Here is a 26,350-nt window from a genome sequence, read left to right as displayed (position 1 = left end):
TTTGTTAAATCAATAAACAATACTAGAGTATATTCATTATTTTCAAAACCATTTAAAATTTTATTGACTAATTCAATTATTGCATGATATGTTGAATGGTTCTTGCAAAAATCAAACTGTTTGCTATAGAGAATATTATTTATTTCAAGATAGTTATATAACATATTATACATAATACGTTCGAGAAGTTTTGAAAAGCAAGAAAGAATTGATTTAGGCCTATAGTTGGATACTAAAGAGTTGTCGCCATTCTTATAAATAGGGACTACTCTTGCCATTTTTAATTGATCAGGAAAAACACCAGCTTTTAAGGATAAATTGAATATTATTAAAAGAGGCGATTCAATAATATCAAATACTGATTTCAAAACAATTGCATTGATTTCGTCGATGCCTGGACTTTTGCAGGTTTTTAGTAAATTTAAGGCTTTTCAAAGTTCATCCGAGGATATTTTAAACTCATTCGTAATTGAGTGTGTTTTTTTAAAAAAGACTTAAACGTTTTTCTTTCCGGAATTCTTTTTTCGGCTAAATTTCTACCAACGTTTATAAGGAATTCATTAAACATATCAGCAATTTTGTCTTTCAATTTTTTTTTTTTTTCCAGGTACTTCTTTTATTATATTCTATTTTTTTCTACCATTTTCTATTGAATTTTCGAGCAGATTGGAGTAATAGTTTTTTCAATTTGTTTTTCTAATTTTTCAAAAGAATTTTTGTATTTTTTATATTTAGTTTCATTATTTAAAGTTTCATTTTTCAAAATATTATCGTAGAGCTTTTGCTTCTTTTTTGATGATTTTTTAAGCCCTTTTGTCATCCAAGGGTTTCGCAGGTTTTTAGAATGAATTGTTTTCTTGGTCTTTGGAAAAGCTTTTTCGTATTGTTTAATAAAATAAGCTTATAAAAAGATCATAAGCATTATTCGATACTTTGCAGTCAGCTATGAATTCCCAATTGGTTTCGTGTATCAAATCGCGAAATATTTTTATAGAATTGTTGTTTATTTGTCTGATGTAGGTGGTAAAGGAATTCAATGGTTAAGCAATTAGTTATTAGAAAATTTGGGAAATGGTCAATTATATCGGATTTTATGATGCCACTTTCGATTTTACAAATCATGTAGTAATTAGTTTTAATATTGTCAATGATTGAAGAAGTTAAAGGAGTTATACGCGTCGGTTTATTTATTAGCGGTTTAACACTGTGCTGAAAAAGTGTATTTACAAAGCGCCTGACGTATTGATTAGCATATAGTATTAATTCGTATGATTAGCATATAGTATTGATCCGTATGATTAGCAAATAGTATTGATCCGTATTAATTAGCATATAGTATACTATTTGAAGAAAGGTGATTATAAATTACGTTATTTAAAATTCTCTCTAAAACTTTAAAAAAAAAACAGACAAAACAGAAAGTGGCAATAATTAGAATCATTGGTTGCATCACCAGCTTTGAAAATTGGAGTCACTTTAGCCATTTTTAGAAAATCAGGAAAAACGCACTGTTTTATTGAACAATGTAAAACTTTAAATAGAACATCTTTAAGGGGTTCATAAGACTCGATGACAACATTACCACTTTTTTATCATGGCGAGCTGATTTATAACACTTCAGCATCTTAAAAGTTTGCTCAAAATCTTCGTAAGATAATTCATAAGATGTTAAGACCGAAGTAATCGAAAAATTATACTCAACTATTTTATTAGTCAGAAGAGGAATTTTATTAGCTAGATTAGGGCCAACAGAAACAAAAAATTTATTTAGTTTATTACTTATTACAGTTGGATCAGAGAAAAATTCATAATTAATTTTTATTGTTTTGGGCAGTGAGCACGGTTTTATTTTTTGCATGCATCAGTAAGTTCTCTAAGAATTTCCCATGTGCGTTTACAATTATGTTTGTTCATCTCAGTAAATTTGAGTAGTACAATTTTTTTGAATTTTTCCTTTGTCTTTCAAATTTTTTGGCATAATTTTTATAAAGAACCTTAGTTTCGTTTGTTTTGGTTTTTAAATATTATCATGAAGTATTTGATATATAATTTTTGCTTAATTTTATAGGATCTTCTAAGATCTTTTGTGATCCATGGTGAAATTAAACTCTTGGTTTTTATTTGATGTACGTTTTTAAAAGTTTATGTTATATATTTTATAAAAAGTTTTAAAGAAAGTGTCATATATTTGATTAGCGTCTGAAGATACTTTAATTTGAATCCAATGAAACAGAGAAATCTGCTCTTTATAAGATTTTAAGTTTTCTGCGGTAAAGAAGCGTTTTGAAAAACTTGTTTTCTGTTGAGATATTTTTTCTGCCGCAATGTTAATCGAGATAAAAATGGGGAAGTGGTATGAGATGTCTGTATGTATACATGACGTCAAACGTTTTGTTTAAAATATTTAAAAATTATTTAAAGTTCTCAATGTGGAAATCAATCATCGTTTATTACTTTAAAATAAAAAGGACCAATATATGGCGTGTTAATTAATTTTTTTGTTTTAAACATCTTTGCTTTCAACTAGGCTGCAAGCAACTACCAATTAAAGTTGGAAGTTACTGGAAAAGAAAAGATAAAGATTGAAGAGCAAGATAACAATTGACAGGCGACTTAAAGGATTGCAAATTGTATGAATCAGGAAAGCAAGATGAAGGAAGCGAATTCCAAAGAACTGATGTTCGAGGAAAAAAACTAGACGAATAAGAGTTTTTGGAGCACTTAGGAACAGTTACAGAAAAAGGATGAGACTTAATTGAATGACGAGTAACGTAAGAATGAGTTTCTGTAGATTGCACAAGAGACGCTAGCTCTTTAGAGCAGTGCCCATTATAGCATTTGTAAAAAAGAGAAAGAGAAGTAACATTACGATGATGTGATAATGGTTGGAGGTTGGCAGCAAGAGCAGGTCCATCTATGTATACAATGCGTTTTTGCACCTTGTCTAAAAGAGAAAGGACATCATTAGAAGATCCGCCCCAGATATGGCAACAGTGTTCCATACAAGGCCGGATTTAAGATTTATAGAGGTAGAGAATAGAATCCGAAGTAAGAAAGTGTCAAGCTCGATAAAGAGATGCAACCTTAGCAGATGCTAATTTTGCAACAGATTTGATATGTGGTTTCCAAGAAAGATCGGAAGTAAAGTTCATCTGAGATTCTCGAAAAATGTTTGTACTATCTTTGGATAAGCTAATTGTATAGAGAATATATAGAATAAAGTTGTCCTCAACAAGATCTAAATTTAAATTTTTAAAATCAATTTTCTCTGAAAAAGCGTAGCTTTTTTTTTAAGAATAATTTAAAAACATTTAAACTAATAAAAAATAAAAATAAGCAATTAAAATCAACGGCGATTCTACGAAAAAAAAAATGCTATTTTGTTGTTTCTAAACCAAAAAATACCTTGGTGCAAAAATAGTCCGACCGGCACTGTGTATACAACGTTAGATTATGGATGGAGAATTCGCAATTTAATGAGTGGTTGGAGCGGCTATTTCATATAAACACTTAAATAGATCAGCGGAGAACACATTTATGTGTTGGATGGTCAACGCACTCATACGTCATTATTATAGAAATAAGTTTAAAAAACAACGTCCAAACGGTATACTTAACAGTTTATTCAAGTCATATTTTGCAGTCACTGGACGTTGAATATATTTTCATGTTAAACTTATATGGTAAAACCTTTTAAAATCATTATATGAATCATCAAAATGCAAAAAGTATTGATAAAGCTTAGTTTATTAAAAATTTTGTATGAAAAAGACACGTGCTACACTACAACACACGCAGTCAAATAGTTCAAAAAAACGGGGTTATTTACTTTTGATAAATCTAATATAAACCGATCAAAATTGAAAATAACAGAAACATTTGAAAATCCAGCACAGAGCTAGCATCATCATTGACTATAACATCACCATTGACTATATCATCGGCTGCACAGCTTTCATCAATATCTTTAAAGGCAATGCTAAATATTTCAGTTGAATATTATAACAAAACACACATTTAAACAAAATTGGTTTAGAATGTAAATAAAATTGGTTTAGAATCTGCAACAAATACGTTTCTGCAACAAAACGAAAATAAAAATGAAATTTAGGGCATTTTTTGTCCCCAGCCTCAAATCATCGCAATTTTATGCAAACCATCATTATTTGACATAAGTATAAACATACAAATGTTTGAAGTATGCTCCATGTCTAGAAGTTAGCTATCTCAAACATTAAAAGATGCTAGATCCGTCGGTGAATGTAACGTAGACTACGCCGACAATGCAAGCATAACAAGTAAACAGCAAAAAGTACAAAGCACAGTTACATAATTTAATGGTTCAATGGGAAAATAATTTGTGTCGGCTTCGCAACTACATATCTACTTTGCGATTCCAATATTGAGTAATAAATAGGTATGTTTATTTTATTATTAATTTTTATATTTGAACTGGTTTTCTTATTTATTTTTATTGCTTTCGTATCAATTATAGTGGTGGCTGACTTCAGTTGAAAAAAAAGATTAATCAGGTCAAAAAAATGTTTCTTTTAATATTGATTTTAAGAAATAAATATTATATGCAGCTTCTTTTTTTACATATTATTTTAGAAAACAACGTCATCAATTGAACAAAAATTTCAAAAGCAAATATGTATCAAAACCAAATTAAACTTTCTGAATATAAACCGAAATTAAATTTACTCAAAGCTTTTTATTTTTATTCTTAAAAATTTCAGCAAAAAAAAAAAAACAATTTTTTTCCAATAAAATTTCAAATCAATCATATTGGTGAACTGATTGATTCAACGATATCTTAAACTTAAGGTGGTACTTCAAGAAATATATTAAAATCTGATTGGAGCTAGATCACACTTGCACTTTTACAACATAAATACATAATTTGAAATAATTTTCAAAAATGCTATTAAACTTGCAAATCTTTTCCTCGAAAAAATTGAAAATAACCGAATTTTTGTGAAGTAATTACTCAAAATCTGCTAGTCATTTTAGCATGAAATTTAGAACATTTTTTAATCATGGTAACATAATTCATTTGAGAGAAAATAAATGGAAGCAAATGAATATTTTAGAAATTATGGATGTAACACTAAAAAGTAAGCAAGCTAAACAACATTAATAAAACAACATTTCAAGATCTAAAATTTATTGAAAAAAAATCTTTTCTCAAATGAATTTTAATAATATGAAGAACAACCTGTGAAAATTTCAGCACTTTTGCATAATTATTCAAAAAGTTATCATTTTGCAAATTTTGAAAACTAGTGAAAGAGTATGTTTGGAGATTTTGCGATATAAAAATTAAAATGACTCAAAAAGCATAGAAAAATATATAATTTCTTGAACAAATATAATAAATTAAAAACCACCAGGTTCATATGATATTTTTTCAGTTTTCTTAACTTTATTTGAGTATCCTTTTTTAATACTTTTTAACTGTTTACATCTCTTTATTCCTTGGGAATTGATTTTCTTATTGACAATTGTAAGTGAGTAGAACTATTTTGCTTTGCTATAATTGACATTGTGTAACCAAAAAAACTCTGATAATACAGACAAAACCACTTAGAACATCATTAAAATTTAATATAGCATAGTTTACTCCAATTTCTAGTGTTGATCGGTTCAGATTATTGAAAGGTTTTTCAAGATTTATCAGCAGATGATAAATCCTGAAAAATTGGTTTTAATAAATTAAAAATTTCTATTGATAGTGATATATGTTCTTTGTATGTGGTTGTACAATAAACCTTATTGTAGTGATATTTGCACCAACCATTTTCATCTCACGGGCACATTCTATGTTTGTATTCTTGATCATAAAATTTAGTGCAGTGAAAAAGTACCGGCCAAACTGCTTTCTTCATTGCATATAAACTATCAACATTGTTTCTAATTGCTAAACCATAACAGTTTTGAAGAGAGTTTATAACTGAATCTGTAAGTTTACTCTTACCCTACAGACAAGTCTGTGTCTTATTTATTTTAACCAGATTCCTGAGGCGAGTGCCAAGACGTTTTTGCATGTGACTGATGCATTCTAACTTTCAGGAGTGATACTATACTCCTTATATCTAAGATACTCTTTATATATAAAAGTATACTTTGCTATGGAGGGCTTAAATATTGAGATGGCAGCAGCTGATTCCATTGAACTATAAGAGCCTTTATGGTTGATATTACATATATAGTTAACACGCCGTTCATCATACTCCGGGTAATAAGTTTTATTTTCCTAATATTGACAAGCACTACAATATTTTGAAAGAACTTCATAGTCTATGCACTTTTTACCAATCAATGCTATCGTGACTCCATTAAGAGACGAATACCCACGCTTTTACCACGTGCCATCAATTGTAATACAATGGTAGAAGGAACCTTACAGATCATTTGTTTTGCATTCTTGGGCTGCCTTGTTCACACTTTTAGTTGCAGCATTCATATAAGTAGTTTATACTAGTATACTAGACCATTGTTTTTGTTTAAATTATCAAAAGCATTTTCAGAAATATTATATGTGTTCATACTCATTGCAAAAGCTTCAATAACTTGAAAGCCTAACCAAATCTTGCAGAATTCAACAAATGAACGTATATTCACTTCATATGGCTCTCTGCCTACATTAATTGCAGTAGAAATAGTTTTTGAGCTAAAAAACTGGTTAGTTTTTTCACAGTTCTTACAATATAACAATATAAAAACCCCATTCTCAGATCTAATATATAAGTTATTTTCAGTAATGAGTTGCATTATTTACATACAAATATTTCAAGCATTTCGTTTCAAAATAGTCATATCAATCTAAATGAAGTAGTATTCAGTATCTTCAAAATTATTTTTTTTGAAAGAAAATTGTTGTTGGAGGATTGCTTTTGTTTGTTGCTTTTGTGGTTGTTGATGTTGTGTTGAATAAAAGTTTGTTAGCTGATCATTTTTACAACGATTAAGTTCTTTACTTTTTAAACGAAATTCTGCTCGTTACCATTAGGTGGTATGCTTTTAAAGTTGAATAAACAGTAAATAGTATAACTTTCAGAATTCCAAAATAATAGAAGTACTGCTTTAAACAACCTTTGTAACAACTTGAATATTTATTAAGAATTCGAATGATTTTTTTATTTTTTATTTTTTTTTTAGGTGACTCAAGAAGTCGTTACGGTCTTGTCACAGAACACCGCGGAAGTGCATTTAACCAGGGAGTTCACGCATCCTTCCTTACCGTGACGCGAAAATTTGTCCAGAGCTCGTTTCGAACCTGGATCTCCTGCTTATAAAGCAAGCGCTCTAACCACTGCGCCACGGCCGCACTAAATGATCATTCAACTTATGACCAAAAATAAATAAAAAAAGTAGGCTATAATACTCAAATATTTTTTAGTAATTAAAATATATATTGATTTTTGCAGTTATACATTGGAAACATTTTTGTTTTTAAATTGGTTGCTATGGCTTTTTAATGTGCATTACAAACTACTTAGTTGATATAAACTTAGTTTATATAACTCAATAGATTTTTATTTCATAAACTAAATATAACTCAATGCAATATATTTTATATACTAAATGTAACTCGATATTAAATATAACTCAATACTAAATATAACTCGATACTAAATATAACTCGATACAAAATATAACGCGATACTAAATATAACTCGATACTAAATATAACTCGATACGAAATATAACTCGATACGAAATATAACTCGATACGAAATATAACTCGATACGAAATATAACTCAATATATTTTATAAACTAAATATAGCTCAATGCAATGTGAAAACCCCATTCTCAGATCTAATCTATAAGTTATTTTCAGTGATGAATTACATAATTTACATAAAACAATTTCAAACATTTTCTTCAAAATAGTCGTATCAATCAAAACGATGTAGCCTTCAGTATCTTCAAGATTATTTTTTTTGAAAAAAAACTGTTGTTGGAGGGTTTTCTTCTTTTGTGGTTGTTGATGTTGTGTTGAATGAAAGTTTGTTTGCTGATCATTTTTACAATGATTAAGCTCTTTTCTTTTTTAAAACAAAATTCTCTTGTTACCTTTAGGCGTTATGTTTTTAAAATAGTTCAATTCGAAAATAATAAAAATAATGCTTTAAACAACCTTTGTAACAACTTGAATATATATAAAGAATTTGAATGATCATTCAACTTATGACCAAAAAAAACAACATGGTAGGCTATAAAACTTAAACATTTTTTAATAATTAAAGTATATTGATTTTTGCAGTTATACATAGGAAACATTTTTGTTTATATATAGGTTGCTATGGCGTTGTAACGGACCATTCAAACTACTTAGTTGATATAAACCCAAACTATTATTACTCAAAGTTAAAATTTTTTATTAAAAGTTTTTGTATTCTGTGAACATAAGATTAATGAACCAAATTTTAAAATTTTTCTTTTTTTTTAAAATTGACTTTTATTTCTTGGGGTACCACCCCAAAAGCCCATTCAATTTATCAGTATAAAATATTCTTATTGAATACATATAAAACAAATCGTTAAGGGGTCGTCAATAAATTATGTCACGCTCCAAGGTAGGAGGAGGAGGTCAGTGATTTTGTGACGGCTCAATTTTGTGACGAGGCAAAGGAGGAAGAGGGGGAAGGGGAGGGGAAGAAGTCAAAAACGGTCAAAATATTGCGGTTAAAATTGTAAGAGAAGAATAAAATTGTTATCTGAACAGTAACGCATAAAGAAATATAAAGAGATACGAATAAATACTTATACAGATAACTATTAGGTTTAGAACTTCCGTAATGTTTCTTTACTAGATGAAGCAATGATTTTGAATTTAAAAGTTATTTATCTTTATTGTGCGCATTTAAAGTGTCCATAAATTACGTCATAATGTTTAGTTTTTATAATACAGCTGTTTAATCAAAAAAGGATAGAACAAGCATAATTCAGTAATAATCAAATACATTTGAAGTAATCTTTTCTGAAATTTAATCATTAAAATAATTGGCTAAGACATTGTAAAAAGTAAATACTTTGTTTGACAGGTATTTTTATAAAAAAATGGGTATAAAAGTTATTTGTATTTTTGGATTAAAAAAGTTGTAGATTAATATAATTTTATACTTATAAAAGCCATGTCGTGAGGTACCAAAACACGGGGTTACTTTATGCCTTAAATTCCTACTTAATCCACCACAAAAAATCAAAAAACAAGAGTTTCATACTTCTCCTATTTAAACGTCCTCAAATTGGCGCGCTTTTTTCTATTGTTTAACTTAATGAGGAAAATACTGCGTCATACTGCCTTTTCCGCACACTAAATAACTGTCAGCTGGATGTCAAAAATTAATTGAACTTACTTGTAAAGTTCACTGTTCATAACTTTTATGTGGTTTGTTTTTACACTCTGCAGAGATAAAAATCTCTGAGTTTTATCGACAATTGTTTTATAGATAAACACTTTTATACGAAGATTTGAATATCTTTTTTTACTGCTTTTTTATTCAGTTATGAGAAAAAAAACCTAACCTCATTTGAGTTAGTTTATAGGTAAAAATGGTATGTAAACCTTAAGCCGGACTTAAAGTAACCCCATATCATAAATAAAATCTGTAATCATTTTATTTATACTAAATAGATATACTTTTTTTTATATGGATTATTTCCATAATGTACTTTAAAGTCAAATATTTCAGTCATGTTTGTGGCAACGCTGCTTGATGCGAAATACCACCTTACGTTGACTACAAGTCAGAAAATCTGTGGTCAAAGTGGACTGAAATCGGTCTCCATAGAACTAAGTGCAATTGCACAGAACATGGATTGCTAGATCACATTTGAGGAGTGGTTTACTGTTGAGTGGTCACCTGCTTTACAGACTGAAAAAACATACCGGAAAAAAATTCCTATTTGGGATAGTTTGCCATCACATATAAGTCAGAATGTTTAAAACTGTGTCAAATAAATAACATAGTATTTGTGTGTTTACCATCTAACTTATCACATTAGGCACAGCCTCTAGATGTTTTTTATTTTAAGCCCCTAAAAAGTAAATAAAAAGCTGTTTTGAACATGTAGAAAGAATCACCTACAAATAAAAAATCAACAACCAATCCAAACCAATCAACAACCAATACAAACCAATCAGCAACCAATCCAAACCATCTGATGAATCTAAAAACTTAAAAAAAGTGCTCAAACTTATAGTAGACACTTCTAGTAAAAAATTAATATCAGGTTTTGCCAAGTGTAGAATTTTTGCTTGCAATAATGAACCTCTTATTAATCGCCTGTCACTGCAGGTTCGATCATCTGCTGATCTAAACCATATTTCCAATGCATTTATCAGTCATTTGAATAACAATCGTGCAAACCTTGGACCTTCAATATTAAAACACAAAAAGAAATGAAATGAAAAATGAAGGAATGTATCCTGACTCAGAAAAATTAGGTGTTATACCAGTCAAAACAAGTTTCGAAAAAAAAAGTTTCGGTTTAAATTAAAAAAAAAAACCGCGGTTAACCGTGGTTTTCGGTTTTACTTGTTAAATATTAAAAGATATTAAGTTTATTCATTTTCCAATGATGTACATGTTGCTTTAGATAGTATTGGTTCCTCATCATTAGAATTAAATCTAATAAGCCTAAAAGCAAGCTTTCCAGCAAAATTTAAAGTATTTTTTAATGGAAACAACTAAAGGATCTTTTAGGCAACTTAACAACTGCATTACATTTTCGGTAATTCTTTCATCGACGCGCTTTTTTAAATTTGAATGCAATAAAGATGCGATTTTTGTATTCTTAGCGAATAGTTTTTCAAGCATTAATACAAGAACAGTATCTGCGGTCGATAACGTTGCATCTTCTCTGCTAAAGAATTCCGCTGCTGGTTTTGCTGGCTCTAAAGTGGTAAGTAATGAAGCTAATGACTCAAAATCTAGCTTGCTTATTACATTAAGAGCATTTATTCAGTAAATGTTTAGAATAAACATGTCTTTTGCAGTTTTTAACAAAGGTGCAGTCATTGAAAAAAAGTGAATTCAAACGATGACGAACATCCAGATGATTTCTTTACCAAATTCCTCAGTAACTTTCTTCTGAAAAAATTGATTACGAACTGATGACATTTATATGAATTTCACAACCTTTTGTGCATTTATTAAAATCCCAGGGTGGTCAACATTAATCTCATTGTTTACTGATTCAAAACTGTAGCTATCATTGTAAACTCCATGTTCATTCGCTTCTGAATTACTGTTCGTTTCCTTGGGAATTGTTACGTTTGTGTCTTTATTTTTCTTGTATAACGTGTCGCATACATCAAGATGAGTTGCATAATTAAAGCAAAACTGATCAACTATGTCCGTTAATTGCATGACCTTTTTGTAGATTGCTGCACCATCTTGAGCAGAACCTACTACAACTCTTTTCATAAAGACACCAAACGAATTCAAGTGATCCTAAATATTTTATGTTAAACTATCAGCTGGATAAGAACCATGAATCCTAATGAGGCCAGTTTTATAGATTTTCTTGCATTCGCTTTCATGCAGGTTGACACCAATCAGCATTCTGTGCCTCAAAAATGTGTAATTATAATGCGTTAAGCTGAATATATGTCCCGTTTGAATTTTTTCGATAATTTCTTGTTTTATTATTTCCTTTTTATCAAAAAAATCTTGATGGGTTTACTTTATCACATATGTTGGACTTTTAGGAAGATGATTTTCTCTAAGTTAATTAAATGAGCAAATAAATTTGTTGTTAGTTATCATATTAATTGAAACACCATCAGTAGCTAGGTTAGCTCTAGTTTCTTTAAGGCTCGTATTTTGTAAATAACTGCCCATGGTTTAAATTTTTTTGGATTTGAGCTGCTGCTTTATTCTACAGTCGACGGACTATTGATAGTAATTCCATGACACAAAACATGATTGTGCAAAGTAGTAGTTTTTGGAATATAGAAAAGAAATGGAATCAATGCTTAAACAACAAAACAATTATTTGATGGGCCTGCGACATGGGTTTCAAAGTAGAAGGGCACAACCGTGAATTTTTGAAAAAAGTCCTTTATATGTAAAATATTCCTTAAAAAAAAAAGGTCCTTTAGAAAAAAAGTGAGGGGGGCACGTGCCCTCCAGATCCTCTCTCCCCGGGCACCCTGGTGTCGTCGGCTCTGATTTGTAGATGCTTTAAGCACAAATACAACAATAATTAACGAGAGACTTGACAAAGTAGACGAAAACTCTAAAGAAATTGCAAACAAAATAAAGATAATAGTAAAAGATATGGAAGACATAAAGTTGAGCTTAAATTTTCAGTTTTTGACAAAAAAAACCGCAACTACCCTCAAACAAAACAACGAGCGAGTAGAAAAGGAAAACATCACATCACAAAATATAAATAAAAAGCTAAAAATATTTGAAGATTGATCGAGGAGAAATAATTTAAGAATAGACGGATTACTAGAAAGTCTGAAAGAAACATGGAATGAAACTGAGAATAAAGCTAAATTATTTATATTAAAGAAGTTGGAACTAAATGGAATAGAAATCAAAAGAGCTCATCGCACTGGAGTCAGAAAAGAATAATTCTCCAAAACAGTTGTAATGAAGTTATTTAGATACAATGATAAAGCAAAAATTCTAAAAGAACCATATAGGCTAAAAGGTACAAAGATTTACTTAAACGAAGATTTTCCCCATAAGCTTTCTAATATTAGATGCAAATTCATTTTCAATTTTGCATTTAAATATTAGGAGTTATTCAAAAAGTTTTGAATTATTTAAACAATTTTTATGCGAGGTTAAGTTTAGTTTTAAAATGATTAGTCTCAGCAAGACATGGTGTACTGATGAATATATCGAGACAAATACAAATTTTCAGCTACCAATTTATAAAGTGATTCATCGATTTAGAGGATCTGGGAAGAAAGGAGAGGGTTAGTGTGTATTTATAAGTAATTCTTTATCATACAAGCTAAGAAAAGACTTGTGCTCAACCACTAATGATTGTGAATCACTATGTGTGGAAATAATAAATAAAGCCACAAAAAACATTATCATCCACGTTTTATACAGACCACCTTCCGGCTCAATACAGTTCGAAAATCATATTAAAAACATTATTAAAAATATTTTAGGCAAAAATAAAAGTATTTATTTAGTAGGTGATTTTAACCTTGACCTTAACATGAGTCATTTAAATACAAATATAAATAATTTCTTTAACGTCATATATCAGAAAGGCTATATTCCACTAATTAATAAACCCACAAGAATAAATAGAGAAAGCGCAACAATTATAGATCAAATAATCACCAATAAATTCAAATCAAAAATCAAAACAGGAATATTTAAATGCGAAATTTCGGATTACTTTCCTGTAATTCTTATCTCACAAAAATGTGATAACATCGATGCACAAAAAGTTAAAAAAAATACGCGAAATATAAATGAAAAATCCATGAAAAATTTCAATACTCTTTTATCAGACTTAAATTGGGATGACCTCCCTGATATTGAACACACAGATAAGGCATACGATAAGTTAATTAAATAATTACAACAACTTTACAATACGGCTTTTCCTGTAGTTACAAAATGTGTGAAAAAAAAATCCATAAAATCCATGGATAACGCCGGAATTATAAAGTCGTCAAAAAAAAAAAAGCAACGGTTATATAATAAGTTTCTCAAAAAAAAAAACTTTCAAGAATGAAACTAATTACTAAATATATAAACGTGTTTTTGAGATGGTTATTAAAAAGTCAAAGAAATATTACTAAACTGAGCATTTAATAAAACTTAAAAATGATCCAAAAACTACTTGGAACATAATTAAGGCAGTAGTTATCAAGAAACAAACTGATGGAAATAGTCTTCCTATAAATCTAAACATTGAAAATAAAACTATTACAAATAAATATTTAATTGCTGAAACACTCAATCAATACAAAATCCTGTCAAAGTTATTGTAGAATATATTGTAGAATATATTGAAGAATATAATAAATTTACTTACTTTATATAAATTACTTTTAATTTACTTTACAAGTTATATTAAATGTAAGCTTATGTAATTTAAGTTTTATTTTATATAGTTTATTTTTAATGAAGATTTACTATTAATTTTAAAATTAAAAATTCCGACTTAAAAGATATTTTATTTGTAAATTTAATTTACATTTAATGGCAAATTACTTTTATGTAATTTGCTTTCATATGCAAGTTTTTTTGATAAATTTTTTTTTAATTTGTTACTTTTATATGTAAATTACAGTTTAAGGAACTTTTATATTATGTAATGTAATATTCAAAAGTAATGAACTTTTTAATGTAAAAATAAACAGCTTTTTCATGTGACTTCTTTTACAAAACATTTGAAAGTAAAAAAGCATACATTTATAAAGAAAAGTCTTTCAAAAAGATGAATTACTACTACGGAAATGTAAATTTACATAAAGCGTTTTAATTTACTTAAGTAATTTACTTTTTGATTAAACTTAACTTACTCGTGTAAGTAGAAAAAAGTAAAAAAGCCATCCCTAGCATAAGTTTTAAAAGTTTTGAAAATAAAGACATGTTAATATATCACGTTGTTAGGTGCCATGGAATTTGAAATGAACGTATATGTTTTATATATTACCCAATTTACAAAAACCTTTGTAATTTCTAAAAATAGCTTTAATATTTTAGATTGCAGATGAAATGTGTGTGAAGAAACGCCCCAAGCTGCAAACTTAGTTGGGTCAACGTCAAAATAACGTAAGAATCGTTGTTGCCATGGTTGTTATTCTACTTACTTTCGGGTAAGATCGAAATTCGGAAAAAAAAAGTCATTAAATCTTCTCATAAAACTTTGTTTTGAATTATTTGTCTGTGTACTTTTTCATGCTTTCCTTTCTCTTGTTTTGCCTAAGTTCTTTATAAAATTGACTTTTGGTCCATGTTAGTAAATAATGATGCTTCCTGTAGAGCTGAGTCTGCTTTTTGCAGACAATTTTAAATTTTGTTTGCAATATAAGCATACACAATTTAGGAAATTAGAACTTACCTGGAGTTTACGTTACTCAAATTCCAAAAAAAGCTGGATCCATCTAATCAGAACTAAATAATTTGGTTTCTGAAAAGTATGAAAATTAAGTATAAATTCTCATGTTTTTACTAATGCAGTGTTACAAAGTGTAATAACTTTGAATAAAATTATATTGACGAGCAGGCTTATTACAATATGCCAATATAGAGGAAATTTAAATATGCCATATTTATCAGCAGCTTTTCATATTCTAAGTTTCTTTTTACTTGTAACTAAAACTGGATTTTATCCCATTTGGGATGAATTATAATTTTGTAATGTAATTTCTTACTATCGCTGTTCTGTTATGCCCCACTGTCCCGATATGCCCCGCTCTACCCTATTCTCAGTAATTTAGGATAATATAAGTAATATATTAAGTAATATTTCATTACTAACTTTATTTATTATTAACTTTATTATTAACGTTTATAAAAACATAATATATAATACAGATTAAAAAGTTTTTACTAATGCAGGGTTGCAAAGTTAAATGACATTAAATAAAAATCAATTGTAACTTGTTAAATTCTTTTTGATCGTAACCTAGTTTATTCAAAACTTTTTATGTAGCTAATTCTCTATAAAAGGTTATTTTTAATTTAAAAACAGAAAAAAAAAGTTAAGTTAACGGTTGTTGCTTTTATTCATAAACAGTAATTCTTTTTTTTTTTTTTTGCTGCTGTCAGAGAAAAAGCAAGCAAGAATCATATTAAGGCGAACGGAAGGGGAAAAATAACAAAAAGTATTTATCATTTGTTTTTTCTTTATTAATAATAAGTCTTTTAATCAAAATAAGCCATGCAAAAGGCTTATAAAGTTAGGCTTATAAAGTGTTTATTTTAAGCGTTGTTGTTCTTACTTTATAAAATTAAATCCTTTTCATGCAGAGAGCAAGACAAGAGCTATCTTTTTTTTATATCCAATTTATGAATAAATAAAATCGTAAATCAGTCATTTATAAAAAATTGATTTACTGATTGCACCTAATGATTGTGTTTTTCTATCGTATTGAAACGTAATTCAATAGTAAAAAAGTCGCAGATAAAAGTAAAAATAATATAAATCTTTTTATATGCTGTTTACAAAAGTTACTTTTTTTAAACCAATTTTTTCTCAAAACCTAAAATGGTGGATATCGAACATATAACATTCTGACTTTGTTTTTCAGTCATGGATTTAAACCACCATAAATAAGTGTTTTTTGGCGGTTTTCAACTTTCAAAAAATATTAATACCTTAAAACGGGAGTACATTTAATAGACTATAAAACTATAACATGTTTGGGTTTTATAAAGACGATCAGTTTAACGTAAAAGCAAAATAATTTGATGAACTTATGTTAGTGAAACATATATAAAAAAATATATTTTTAAATATTGCAACTTTTTAGGTTTAGTTAGACAATTAACAAAAAAAAAAAAAGTTAGATTAGATAGCATTATCTTTTTAGCTTTAAAACATTAACTAAATGCAAAAAAAACCATTGGAATGTTTTAGCTGTGTTAGTTTACTTATTTTTTAATGCGCATGCGTATTTCTTTTTAAATCTACAAAAACGGCATACTTAAAACGGTTTAATTATGTTGATTTTTCAAACTTGTTTTTAAATAAGATAGCAATTAGTAGACCTTAAATTCTTTTATTTTTTAAAAACTATGTCTGGAGTACAAGGCTATGAGTACTTGACGTTGCCTAATACTAATGATTGCTGGTACATACTTCAAAATAATTCACTTTTCGAACTTTTGAAATTTTTAAACTGATTTTCTTGTTATTTAAAAACGCTTTTTTTCTGGTTTGTGACTATCGGTTATTTTCAAAAAAATGATTACTTGACATTTATTATCCAACGTATTATTTTTTGGCAGTTTTATCCGAATTCATATTTTCCTATTATTTCGGTAACTTGTGCGATATCCCGATAATTGCAAATATTACACCATTGTTATTAAAGTCCCTTTTTACTTTAAGCACCGGAAGGATCCAAATGTCTAGACAACAGCGTCTAAGACATCGACGTTAAGTTTACAATAAATAGTTATTTGTATTCAAATATTCTAACAAAAAAAATTAAGATAAAATTTTTGCAAAAATGTTTATATTAAAAATAAATTTAAAGTTTCGAATGTTTCATTACGGAATTTTGTGTTTATAAACGAAGAGAAAATACATTGAATAACTAAGCCCTGAAGCTACTACAAGCAAAATTATCAGAGTAAGATAGCACACGCTTACTTTTACATGTGTTAGATTAAATTATTTTAACAATGTTGTAGTCAGATGTTAAATGAACAAATATAACTATTTTTATCCTCATAATAATAAGTGTAAATATTAACGCCAAATGGAGGGCATAATTTGAACTAATTTCTCATTTATTTGTTGTGGAAAAACTTAAGTCCAAAAAAAAGTAAAGCCATACTACAATATGATTTTACATTTGCTTTTTATGATGTTGTTTCTAAATGCAACGCCATTAAGCTTTTTTTATGTAGCATTTTCTTTTTAAGCGCATATTTCAGTTTTGGGGTAACAGTGACAGAAATGCTTAAGTCAACGCATGGCCAAGAATCAAGCAAATAGTGGCAGAATGTCTTACATATGATGAATCTTTCACAATTAAATGAAATGGAATCAAACAAATCAAAACCCAAATTAAAAGAGTTATTCTAAAAAAAATTTGTACCATTACATTAAATAACAACAGATCTAAAAACCGACACTTGCAAACAGGTAAAATCTACACCCAATAATGTTGCACAATAATATTAGTAAGAACAAAACGTCAAAACCTAAAAATGTAAAAAAATTATCTTGCTGTTTCTGAAATTAAATCAAACACTAAAAATTGCTGCGGGATTTCGTTGTAAACAAATATGGAGTCATTAATGTTAGGTAGAGCTTATTGGTTTGACAATTCTTAGAGAAAAGATTTTAATCATGACTTAACGTTCCTTTTAATATTTTTAAGTAGACACAATCAGAACTAAAGCTAATTGATATCTTTCAAAAAATAATATATAACATTACATTTCCGTTGTAATTTTACAACTTTTAATACTGCGAATTTTTAAAACGAAAATGTAAATTGGTGCGAATATATATTAAAAATGATTTCTACTCGCACCAATAGAGGTATACCCCGTATAGAGGTAACACTGGCAGTTGAGCCGCAAAAACAAAATTAATTATCTATCAATAATATTAGATAACTAATTTAATTCTTCATCAGTTTATGAAATATAATTATTATTAGTAAACGCATTGAATTAATGCATACTAAATTTAGTTTGTCACAGCTAAAAAGATAATGTTACCCCTCATGATGTAAGTTTAACATTTACGGCATAAAACATACTACTGTCAACGTTGCCCCGTATAGAGGTAACATTGACGGTTGAGCCCCAAAAACAAAATTATCTATCAATAATATTAGATAACTAATTATATTCTTCATCAGTATATGATATATAACTATTATTAGTAAACGCATTGAATTATTGCATACCAAACTTAGTTTGTCAAAAAAATGGCTAAAAAAAATGCGTTTTTTTAAAGATGTGTCAAAACCACACTTCATTTTACTCAAATGTAAATAAAACTTTTTTGTTGTTGAAAACAAAAATAGTAAACCTTAAAATCAATACTAACGCTATTTTTCTAATGATTTAAAAATAATTCTTCTTCTTCTCCGTAGCAGTGTTAGACAAATTCCATTGTGCGATTTCATATCGATTTCATTGACGCTGTCTAAGCACAGTGTCAATGCAAACATGAATATTATATAAAATGCTAATTGAATATTTTTTGTCAAAATTTTATAACTACCATTATAATGAGTTAAAAACGTTTTTAGCCTTTTAAAGGACTAAATCAGATAGCGTTTTAACGATTTGTTTGAGCATATTTGCTTCTTTTCTTGAATAATAACTTAAACTTCTTATCATCTCTATAGCTCTCCTTGACTGATTACTTGAACACGAGCTTTATAAACCTTTAAGCATTTAAAAAGTGTCTCTATAAACATGTAATGCCCTTCAATTTTATTTTTCCCTAAAAAAAACTAATTACGCAATGTGACCTTTACTTATTTGATTTGGAATTAAATTTCGGTCTTTTTTTTGACTTTTCTGAATTTAATAAAAAATTGATTTTATTGACATTTTTTTCGTATTATAAAAATGGGCATTGAAATGTAAAATGTCTTCTATTTGAAAATATTTTAACTGTGTTTTCGAATTTTCCTGCACCGTACTAAACTTATATACAAAAAACATTCCTATTAAATAATCAAAATAAAGATATATGATAAAAGTAATTGTCGAATTACTTTTGTCTTATTTGTTTATAATAACTTTGATATGATACTGTTATTTGATTTACAAACTGGTATTTAAAATAATAAAAAATCTTATTTGTGTCAGGTTAAACGCATTATTAAAGTGGTTTTATTTGCCGTTCTCAGTAATAAAATAAACCTATTTTCCTCAAGTTTTCTCTCTTTTTGTTAATGTAATAGCGTTAAATAACTTAAGCCAATAAATCCTTTGCCGCCCTTTTTGAATTTGCAATGGCCTAATAATTAATAGTTCATTTAAATTACTTGTGATACAATGAAAGTATGAAAAATTTAATATTAATTTTATTGTTAGAAAACTACCTTTTTTGTTTTGTAATAGGGAGCAACAACGATATAAAAATTCTTTTGTATCTTTGCTTTTTTTACCCAATACATTTTTTAGTTATTTTACTTAATTATTCAATAATTTTATACAACAAGAATTTTAAGATAAAAATCGTTATACAGTAAAAATGTATAACAAAATATACAGTTATTTTATATTTTTATATAAAAATAAAAACAAAAATAAGAACGTGGAGAATCGCAAAAGTTCTTCAGGTCTTATCATCGAAAACCGCTCGTGAATATTAAGTGCATTTAAGTTCGCATGAAATATAAAATTAAAAAAAAAACAAATCAATGTCGTGGTAATAATTAGCGAAAACATAAGTTTCCTAAGAATATATTGATAATATTGGTATATAGAAATTCTCGATACTTTTATATACAAATACAAAAATATTTAAAAAGTACTGCTTTCATAAACACATAAGATGTGGATCAGATACCCTATTGTATATAACCTTAGGTAATGAGCTTCATTTTCATTTTCAGAAAAACTTAAAAATATAAAAACATGTCTTTAAAAGATAAAACAACTTCTTTTAGTTTTATCTTGAATGAAAGATTATTCCAATCATGTGAAAAGTCGAATTTTTCCACAACTATTTTGTTTCAAAGAAAAGCTCCTCTAAATAAAATAAATGACTTTCCAAAATTACTCAGAAAATATGGTTGCGAATTAGATTATCATTTCGTAAATTGAATTTTTTTCTTTCTTTTAAGGTATATAGATTATGTAAAGAAACTGGAGATGTGTTGGTTTTTTATTTGTCCATAAAATAAAAAACATTAAAAAAATATTCAGCTGATAAATATTAAAAATTTTCATTTGAAATAATAATGATTTGGCAGGAGCAAATCGATTTTAGTTATAGTTGAAAAGACGAGCAACATGCTTCTGCTGACGATGAATAGGTAGCAGTTTTGATTTATTGGTATTACCCCAGGCAACATTTGCATAATTTATATGGCAACAACAAATCAATGTGATACTTCTAACTTTGCTTTTCATAAATATAGATTCCTAAAAAGTTAGAAGTTAGTTCACTTTTTATTTGAATTTTGTCAATAAAAAGTAAGGGCATGACAGGAGGCAGTAGCTTTTTTCATTGAAGCTTAAGGTAAAAGTATCCGTTTAGTTTTCTCAACATTTAGTGACAGCTTATTCATTTTGAACCAGTCAGAAACTTTTGTTAATTCAATGTTCATATTTTGAAATAATATTGTTATGTTGTTATGAGATAAAAAGACATTAGTATCATCGGCAAACACGACCGTCATTAGATTTGAGGCTTTAAGGAGATCATTAATGTCAATTAGAAGGAGAAGAGGTCCTATTATATAAACCTTGAGGACCCCCACATGTTATATCTAATAAATTGGAAGAGACGGTTGTATTACTATAAACAAACTGTTTGCGGTTGCTTAAATAACTTTTATTAAACTAAAGTATTAATAAAACATTTCCCTTAATTCCATAATATTCTATTTTTTTGAATAGGATTTTGTGGTCAATGGTATCAAAGGCTTTTGATAAATCAATGAAAACACCAACGTATATTGAGATTTTTCAAAAGATTTAGCAATATTGCGGGTAAATTAGAGTATAGCGTGTTCGGTTGTATTACTTTTTTTAAATCCGTTTTGATTATGATACAGTATCCGATTTGAAGTTAAAAACTAAACTCTTAATGCACATAAAATGACTTTTAAAATCTGTTGATACTATTAGTATTTCTTCGATTTTTGTTAGGTTTTATTTTTGTATTAAAAAAGCATTATTTTATGCCTTGCCCCCAGCAACACGACAACTTGAGCTAACCTCTCAATAAATGAATATTTCGAAGTTAATTCTGGAATTTTGATAAAGTTTTTCAAGAATGTATTATTTTGTCATTTTGTCTTTTCTTTCAAAAATTTATATATTTTTTTAATGTATAAAAATATTTAGGACTAGTCATTAGAAAACTAATCAAATGAAACCAATGAAAAACTGAACAAAACTTTCAGACTTTTATTTCTTAAGCAGTAATTATTTTCAAAAGTTGCAGTTACAAAATATTGAAATTAAGTTTTAGTTTAAGCATCGGGTACAACTTGTTATTTGCCTACTGGTGTGAAGTAATAGAAAGTTATCTATTTTGCTGAACAAAATAATGAAAATTTATTTCATACGTAACTGGATTTAGTCAGTTATAAGCTTCAATTTTTACTATTTAATCCACTAAACGCTTCCCTGTATATTTTGATGTTTAAGCGTAAATAAAAGCTTAAATCTTTTGTAAAATTCCTTATCAAAGCATAAAAAAAAATAACAAAATTAAAAAGCAGTAAATTGAGATAAAATTTTAAATTGAATTTAAGGGCTAATGAAATAATAGTTGCCTGCTACGTTATATATTTTTTATATCCTGTCTATAATACATCTCTAAAGTGACCTACTTGGTTCAAAGACACCGAAAGCATATAAATAACATGGTATTTCTACACAGCATCATCACATTTAATTGTATTACATTCAAGATTCAGGTATGACATTTTAAGGTTTTCTGTTTTTTATTAACTGAAAGTTTTTATTTACTTAAGTATTCCGATGTAATTCTTGATTATCTACTTTTTTTAGAGTTTATTTTATTCTGATTAGAAGTAATTCAAAGCAAAAATGAAGCTAATCATTGTGGTATTAATGATGTTGGTTTGCGTGTACAGCATGAGTATTGAAAAAAATGTACCTAAAAGTCACGAAGCAACAGCCAAAAAACAAGTTGCAGGTAAAATGTTTCTGCTTATTAGCAGAAAAACACTCATTTAACTGATGCTAATAAATGTTACTGTGTACACTCGCTTTATAACTAATAAGGGCTTTTCTGGGCAATGTGCAAAGTTATTAATTAGCTTACTGTAATAAACTGGAACAGATAATATTTATTTGTGACGTACAACAGAATACACTAATAAAGTTCTTGTGACTTTTTTGTTAAAATATTTTGCATAAGAGTACTTGACCAATGTACCCTGTCAATTATATTTTTGGAACAAACTAAAAAAAGTATAGATTAAAAATAGATATTTTGATCAGGTGTTTAAAACAATAATGCTACATGTTATCCGTTATTATGTATTATGTCAAAACACAATTAACGTGTAAGATGGATTTCAAAAACTTTTAGTAACATATTTTGTTGCTGCGAATAAAAGTAATACATGAAAAAACAATAATAAAAAGTTGTTTTTAACTTAACCCATAAAATATTATTTCTATTTTTGTAAGCAGTATCATTTAATAGCAAAACTTTCATTAACGTAACTTTATCGTTTTGTTTGCAATTTAATATAATGTTGTTAATCTTAATACCTTCAACAGCAGAAACTAAAACTGAATTGAAGAAACGTAGCGATGGAGATGATGATGATGATGATGACGATGACGACGATGATGATGATGATGACGATGATGATGATGATGACGACGACGATGATGATGATGATGATGATGATGATGACGATGATGATGATGACGATGATGATGATGACGATGATGATGAAGAAGAAGAATGCGATGAAGATGATAATGATTGCGAGAATGAAGATAAGAAAAAGAAAAGTAAGTTTATAAAAATTTATGTTCTTATTTATTTGAGCGACTTGATTTATATTAGATCTTCACGTAATTATTATGTCAATTTTTTGAGTAACAAAATTTTTAGGCTTTATTAGTTATTTATTCAAAGCACCTAGTTTTTATATATTTATTATTATCTAATAATTATTATTTTGAATGTCAATTATTATCAAACCATTGTTTTTATACCTTCTAAACAATTTCAATATTTTATTTTTATCAGAAGAAAACAAAATGAAAAAAGAAAGTAAGAAGAAAATTTCAAAGAAAACAGTGTCAAAACATGCAAAGAAAAATTCTAAACGATCAATGACTGCAAAAAAGAACAGCCAAAAAAAGCAACAGAATAAAAGAGGCGCAAATCACAAAAACCTTAAAGTTAAAAGAAGCAAACTTTAAAAAGAAAATCAACTTCTGATTTTTTAGTTATTTTGTTTTTGTAAAAATCCCTTCGTTTTTTAATATCATGTCAATTTTTTTAGTGATTGTGTTTTTATTGTAGTTCTGCGTTATAAACGCAAGATGGAGTTTTCAATATACCCAATACTTAAATCATTCGGTAAAATCTGATTAATTTTTAAAAGCGCAAATAAATTCAAATGTTTGCTTACGTTAAACGTAAAATACTTAAATTCCTTGCAAACACACGAGATTAATGGGATATTATATTATTATAAATTCTAATTTCATTATGATCTCATCTAGATATTATAATCATAGTTAAATACATATTGGTGGTATCCTCGAAAAGGGGCCCATCAAATTGAATGTTTTTTCAACGGCTGTCCATCCTTCTGAATATAACACTTTTTTTTCATCACCCAAGTAACTGTAGCTGTGACATCATTGACCTGATTTTTTTAACTAAAATATTGATATGCATGTTTTAATTAACAATTTAAATAGATTTGATGTAAGTGTGATGTAATCAGAGTTGTAGCAAGGATTTTGGTGCTCATGGCAAATACATACTTCGGCGCCCTTTAACGCCAAAGTTTTTATTTTTTTGACAAAAAAAAAAAGAAGGAAACAAATACAGTAAAAATAATATGTAATTTCAAAAAATTTTGCATTGCTAATAATGTTTTTTAATGTAAACAATTAAACTTAGAACTCAGATGGTTTAAGGCTAGTCGCCGTAAACTTCGGGTTTAATTAGTTTACGTGCGGATGACGTTTTTTTTTTATCGTTCATCTTTCGCGAAAGAATTTTAAAACGCTTCAATTATAACAATGACTTTTCGACTTAAAAAAATCAGGACAAAAAAAGTTGTCTGCGCTATCGTGAATTCATAATATCATAAACATTATGAATTCATATTATTAACAATATTAACAATTTTAAATAACTCGTATTAAGGTGTCTACCTAAAGTCGGGAATTGTTAAGGTTACTGTTAGATATTGTTAATTTCATTTTTTATTTAACTTTGGTTTAGCATCTTAGTTTCACTTATGCAAATGATTTAATGTTTTTAGCAAACATTTCTCTTAAGTTATCTAGCAGAAATAAAAAGTAATTTTTTCCTCTTTTTGATTGAGAAATATACAGCGTTCATTTTTGCCAAAATCAATCCAGCGCAAATGGTTCACGCGACTAACAAAACTGAGAGTCGTGTACACTGGAATAATTTTACGTTAGGTTCAGTCTATACTAAAATATATATTTAAGTAACCAAGTTTCATAGCTTAATTGGTCCATATTTAGTTAGAGGCTTTAAGTATAATTTATTTTAAAAAAATTTCTTTTATTTAAATAAATTATACTTCAAGTCTCTAACTAAATATGGACCAAACAGACTAATGATTATTTGTGTACTTTTTTTAATAATTAAAGTATAAGATTAGTATGAGTTTGTCTCTGATGTTTCTATGTGACTTTTGGACTAATTTTCAGAAAACTGCGGACCGTTAAAAAAATTTTTTTTTTTTCAATATTTGGTTTCAAAAAACAACTGTTTTTTTAAGTAATCGAGAACTATTTTCAAGTTGACAGCAAAGTCGCAACAAATGCAAAAAAAAAAAAAAAAAAATTAAACTTCATTTATATTATTTAAGTTTAGACGTAGCTGCTCTTCCATTATTCAGTGATGAAATTTCTGTTTAAGAGAAAATGGAAATTGTAAATGCCTTACTAAAAAAAACAATTACCAGGTGACAATAGAAGACTTGCTCCAAACAAAATTTCTACATTCTCTAAATTTTCTGTAGCTAACTTTGTTACACAATGCTCAATAAAGTTGTTTGACACTCTCAATCTACCAAAAGAATTCTTGACATCGTCTCCTAAAACTTGGGCCAATCGTGATCAATATCAAAATATTTACTTTGAAGGGTGATAGAAATTCCATAAAAGTAATCCATTAGTTGTTTAGTTAAAACTAAAAGAAACGATAAAAGAAAAATTTGTCAATAACTTCATAAAAGAAGATACTTTTGAAGATGTCTCTTTATTGTACTTTTTTAAATTATTGTCTTCCATTTCTTCAAAAGCAGGAAAAACTGCAAAATAATTATCAAAAAATACATCAAGCCCGCAAAGCTTTTGTACCCACCGAGTTCGACATTTGTCAATAAGATTTGCTTGAACAGGAAGAAGGTATTTTTTTAAGCAAATACTTTTTTTGGGAGAAAAGTTAAAAAAATAAGTTATGTCTTTAACTTGCTCGAGCAAACTTTTTACTTGCTGGATTTGGCAACTTTTCCCAACAACTAAATTAAGTTTGTGTGAGGCACAGTGGACAAATAATGCCTTAGGATTAACATTTGTATAAGAAATGAAACACCTTGTATTCACCTGACATTGAAGCAGCTCATCATAACTGCTGACTGGTGATCATAACTGCATAACTGCTGACTGGCCTCTGTATTTTCTTATTTCTAAGCCAAATTCTTTTAAAGTTTCAAGTATGTTGGTAGCTATCTTTAAACCACTTGTTCCTGTTTTGCATTCAAAAAA

At 27.9% G+C, this 26,350-nt stretch overlaps 1 protein-coding gene across 2 annotated transcripts; it reads left to right on the top strand.

Annotated features, from left to right (window-relative positions):
* The first annotated feature begins 22,210 nt into the window (after positions 1-22,210).
* On the top strand, positions 22,211-23,873 carry LOC136076870 (KS1 protein-like). Of its 2 annotated transcripts, none has more exons than XM_065790506.1 (4): positions 22,211-22,299; positions 22,394-22,541; positions 23,138-23,374; positions 23,616-23,873. In XM_065790506.1, exons 2-4 carry the CDS (start codon positions 22,433-22,435, stop codon positions 23,789-23,791), a joined length of 522 nt encoding a protein of 173 aa, XP_065646578.1. In that variant the 5' UTR covers positions 22,211-22,299; positions 22,394-22,432; the 3' UTR covers positions 23,792-23,873. The 2 variants fall into 2 exon arrangements, with proteins under 2 accessions (XP_065646578.1, XP_065646577.1); XM_065790505.1 differs by having other exon boundaries at positions 23,135-23,374.
* Positions 23,874-26,350: the final 2,477 nt, after the last annotated feature.

The sequence above is a fragment of the Hydra vulgaris genome, chromosome 02 (assembly GCF_038396675.1).
Source record: "Hydra vulgaris chromosome 02, alternate assembly HydraT2T_AEP".
NCBI classification, from domain to species: Eukaryota; Metazoa; Cnidaria; class Hydrozoa; order Anthoathecata; family Hydridae; genus Hydra; species Hydra vulgaris.
Note: the sequence above shows the minus strand (reverse complement) of the source record. Positions and strands in the feature narration are given on the sequence as shown.

Bases quoted from the DNA above. Each gene is read 5' to 3' on its own strand.
- LOC136076870 (XM_065790505.1), top strand. From the start codon at position 22,433: ATGAAGCTAATCATTGTGGTATTAATGATGTTGGTTTGCGTGTACAGC. The intron at 22,542-23,134 runs GTAAAATGTTTC...TACCTTCAACAG, and splicing joins AGCCAAAAAACAAGTTGCAG to CAGAAACTAAAACTGAATTG. The intron at 23,375-23,615 runs GTAAGTTTATAA...TATTTTTATCAG, and splicing joins TGAAGATAAGAAAAAGAAAA to AAGAAAACAAAATGAAAAAA.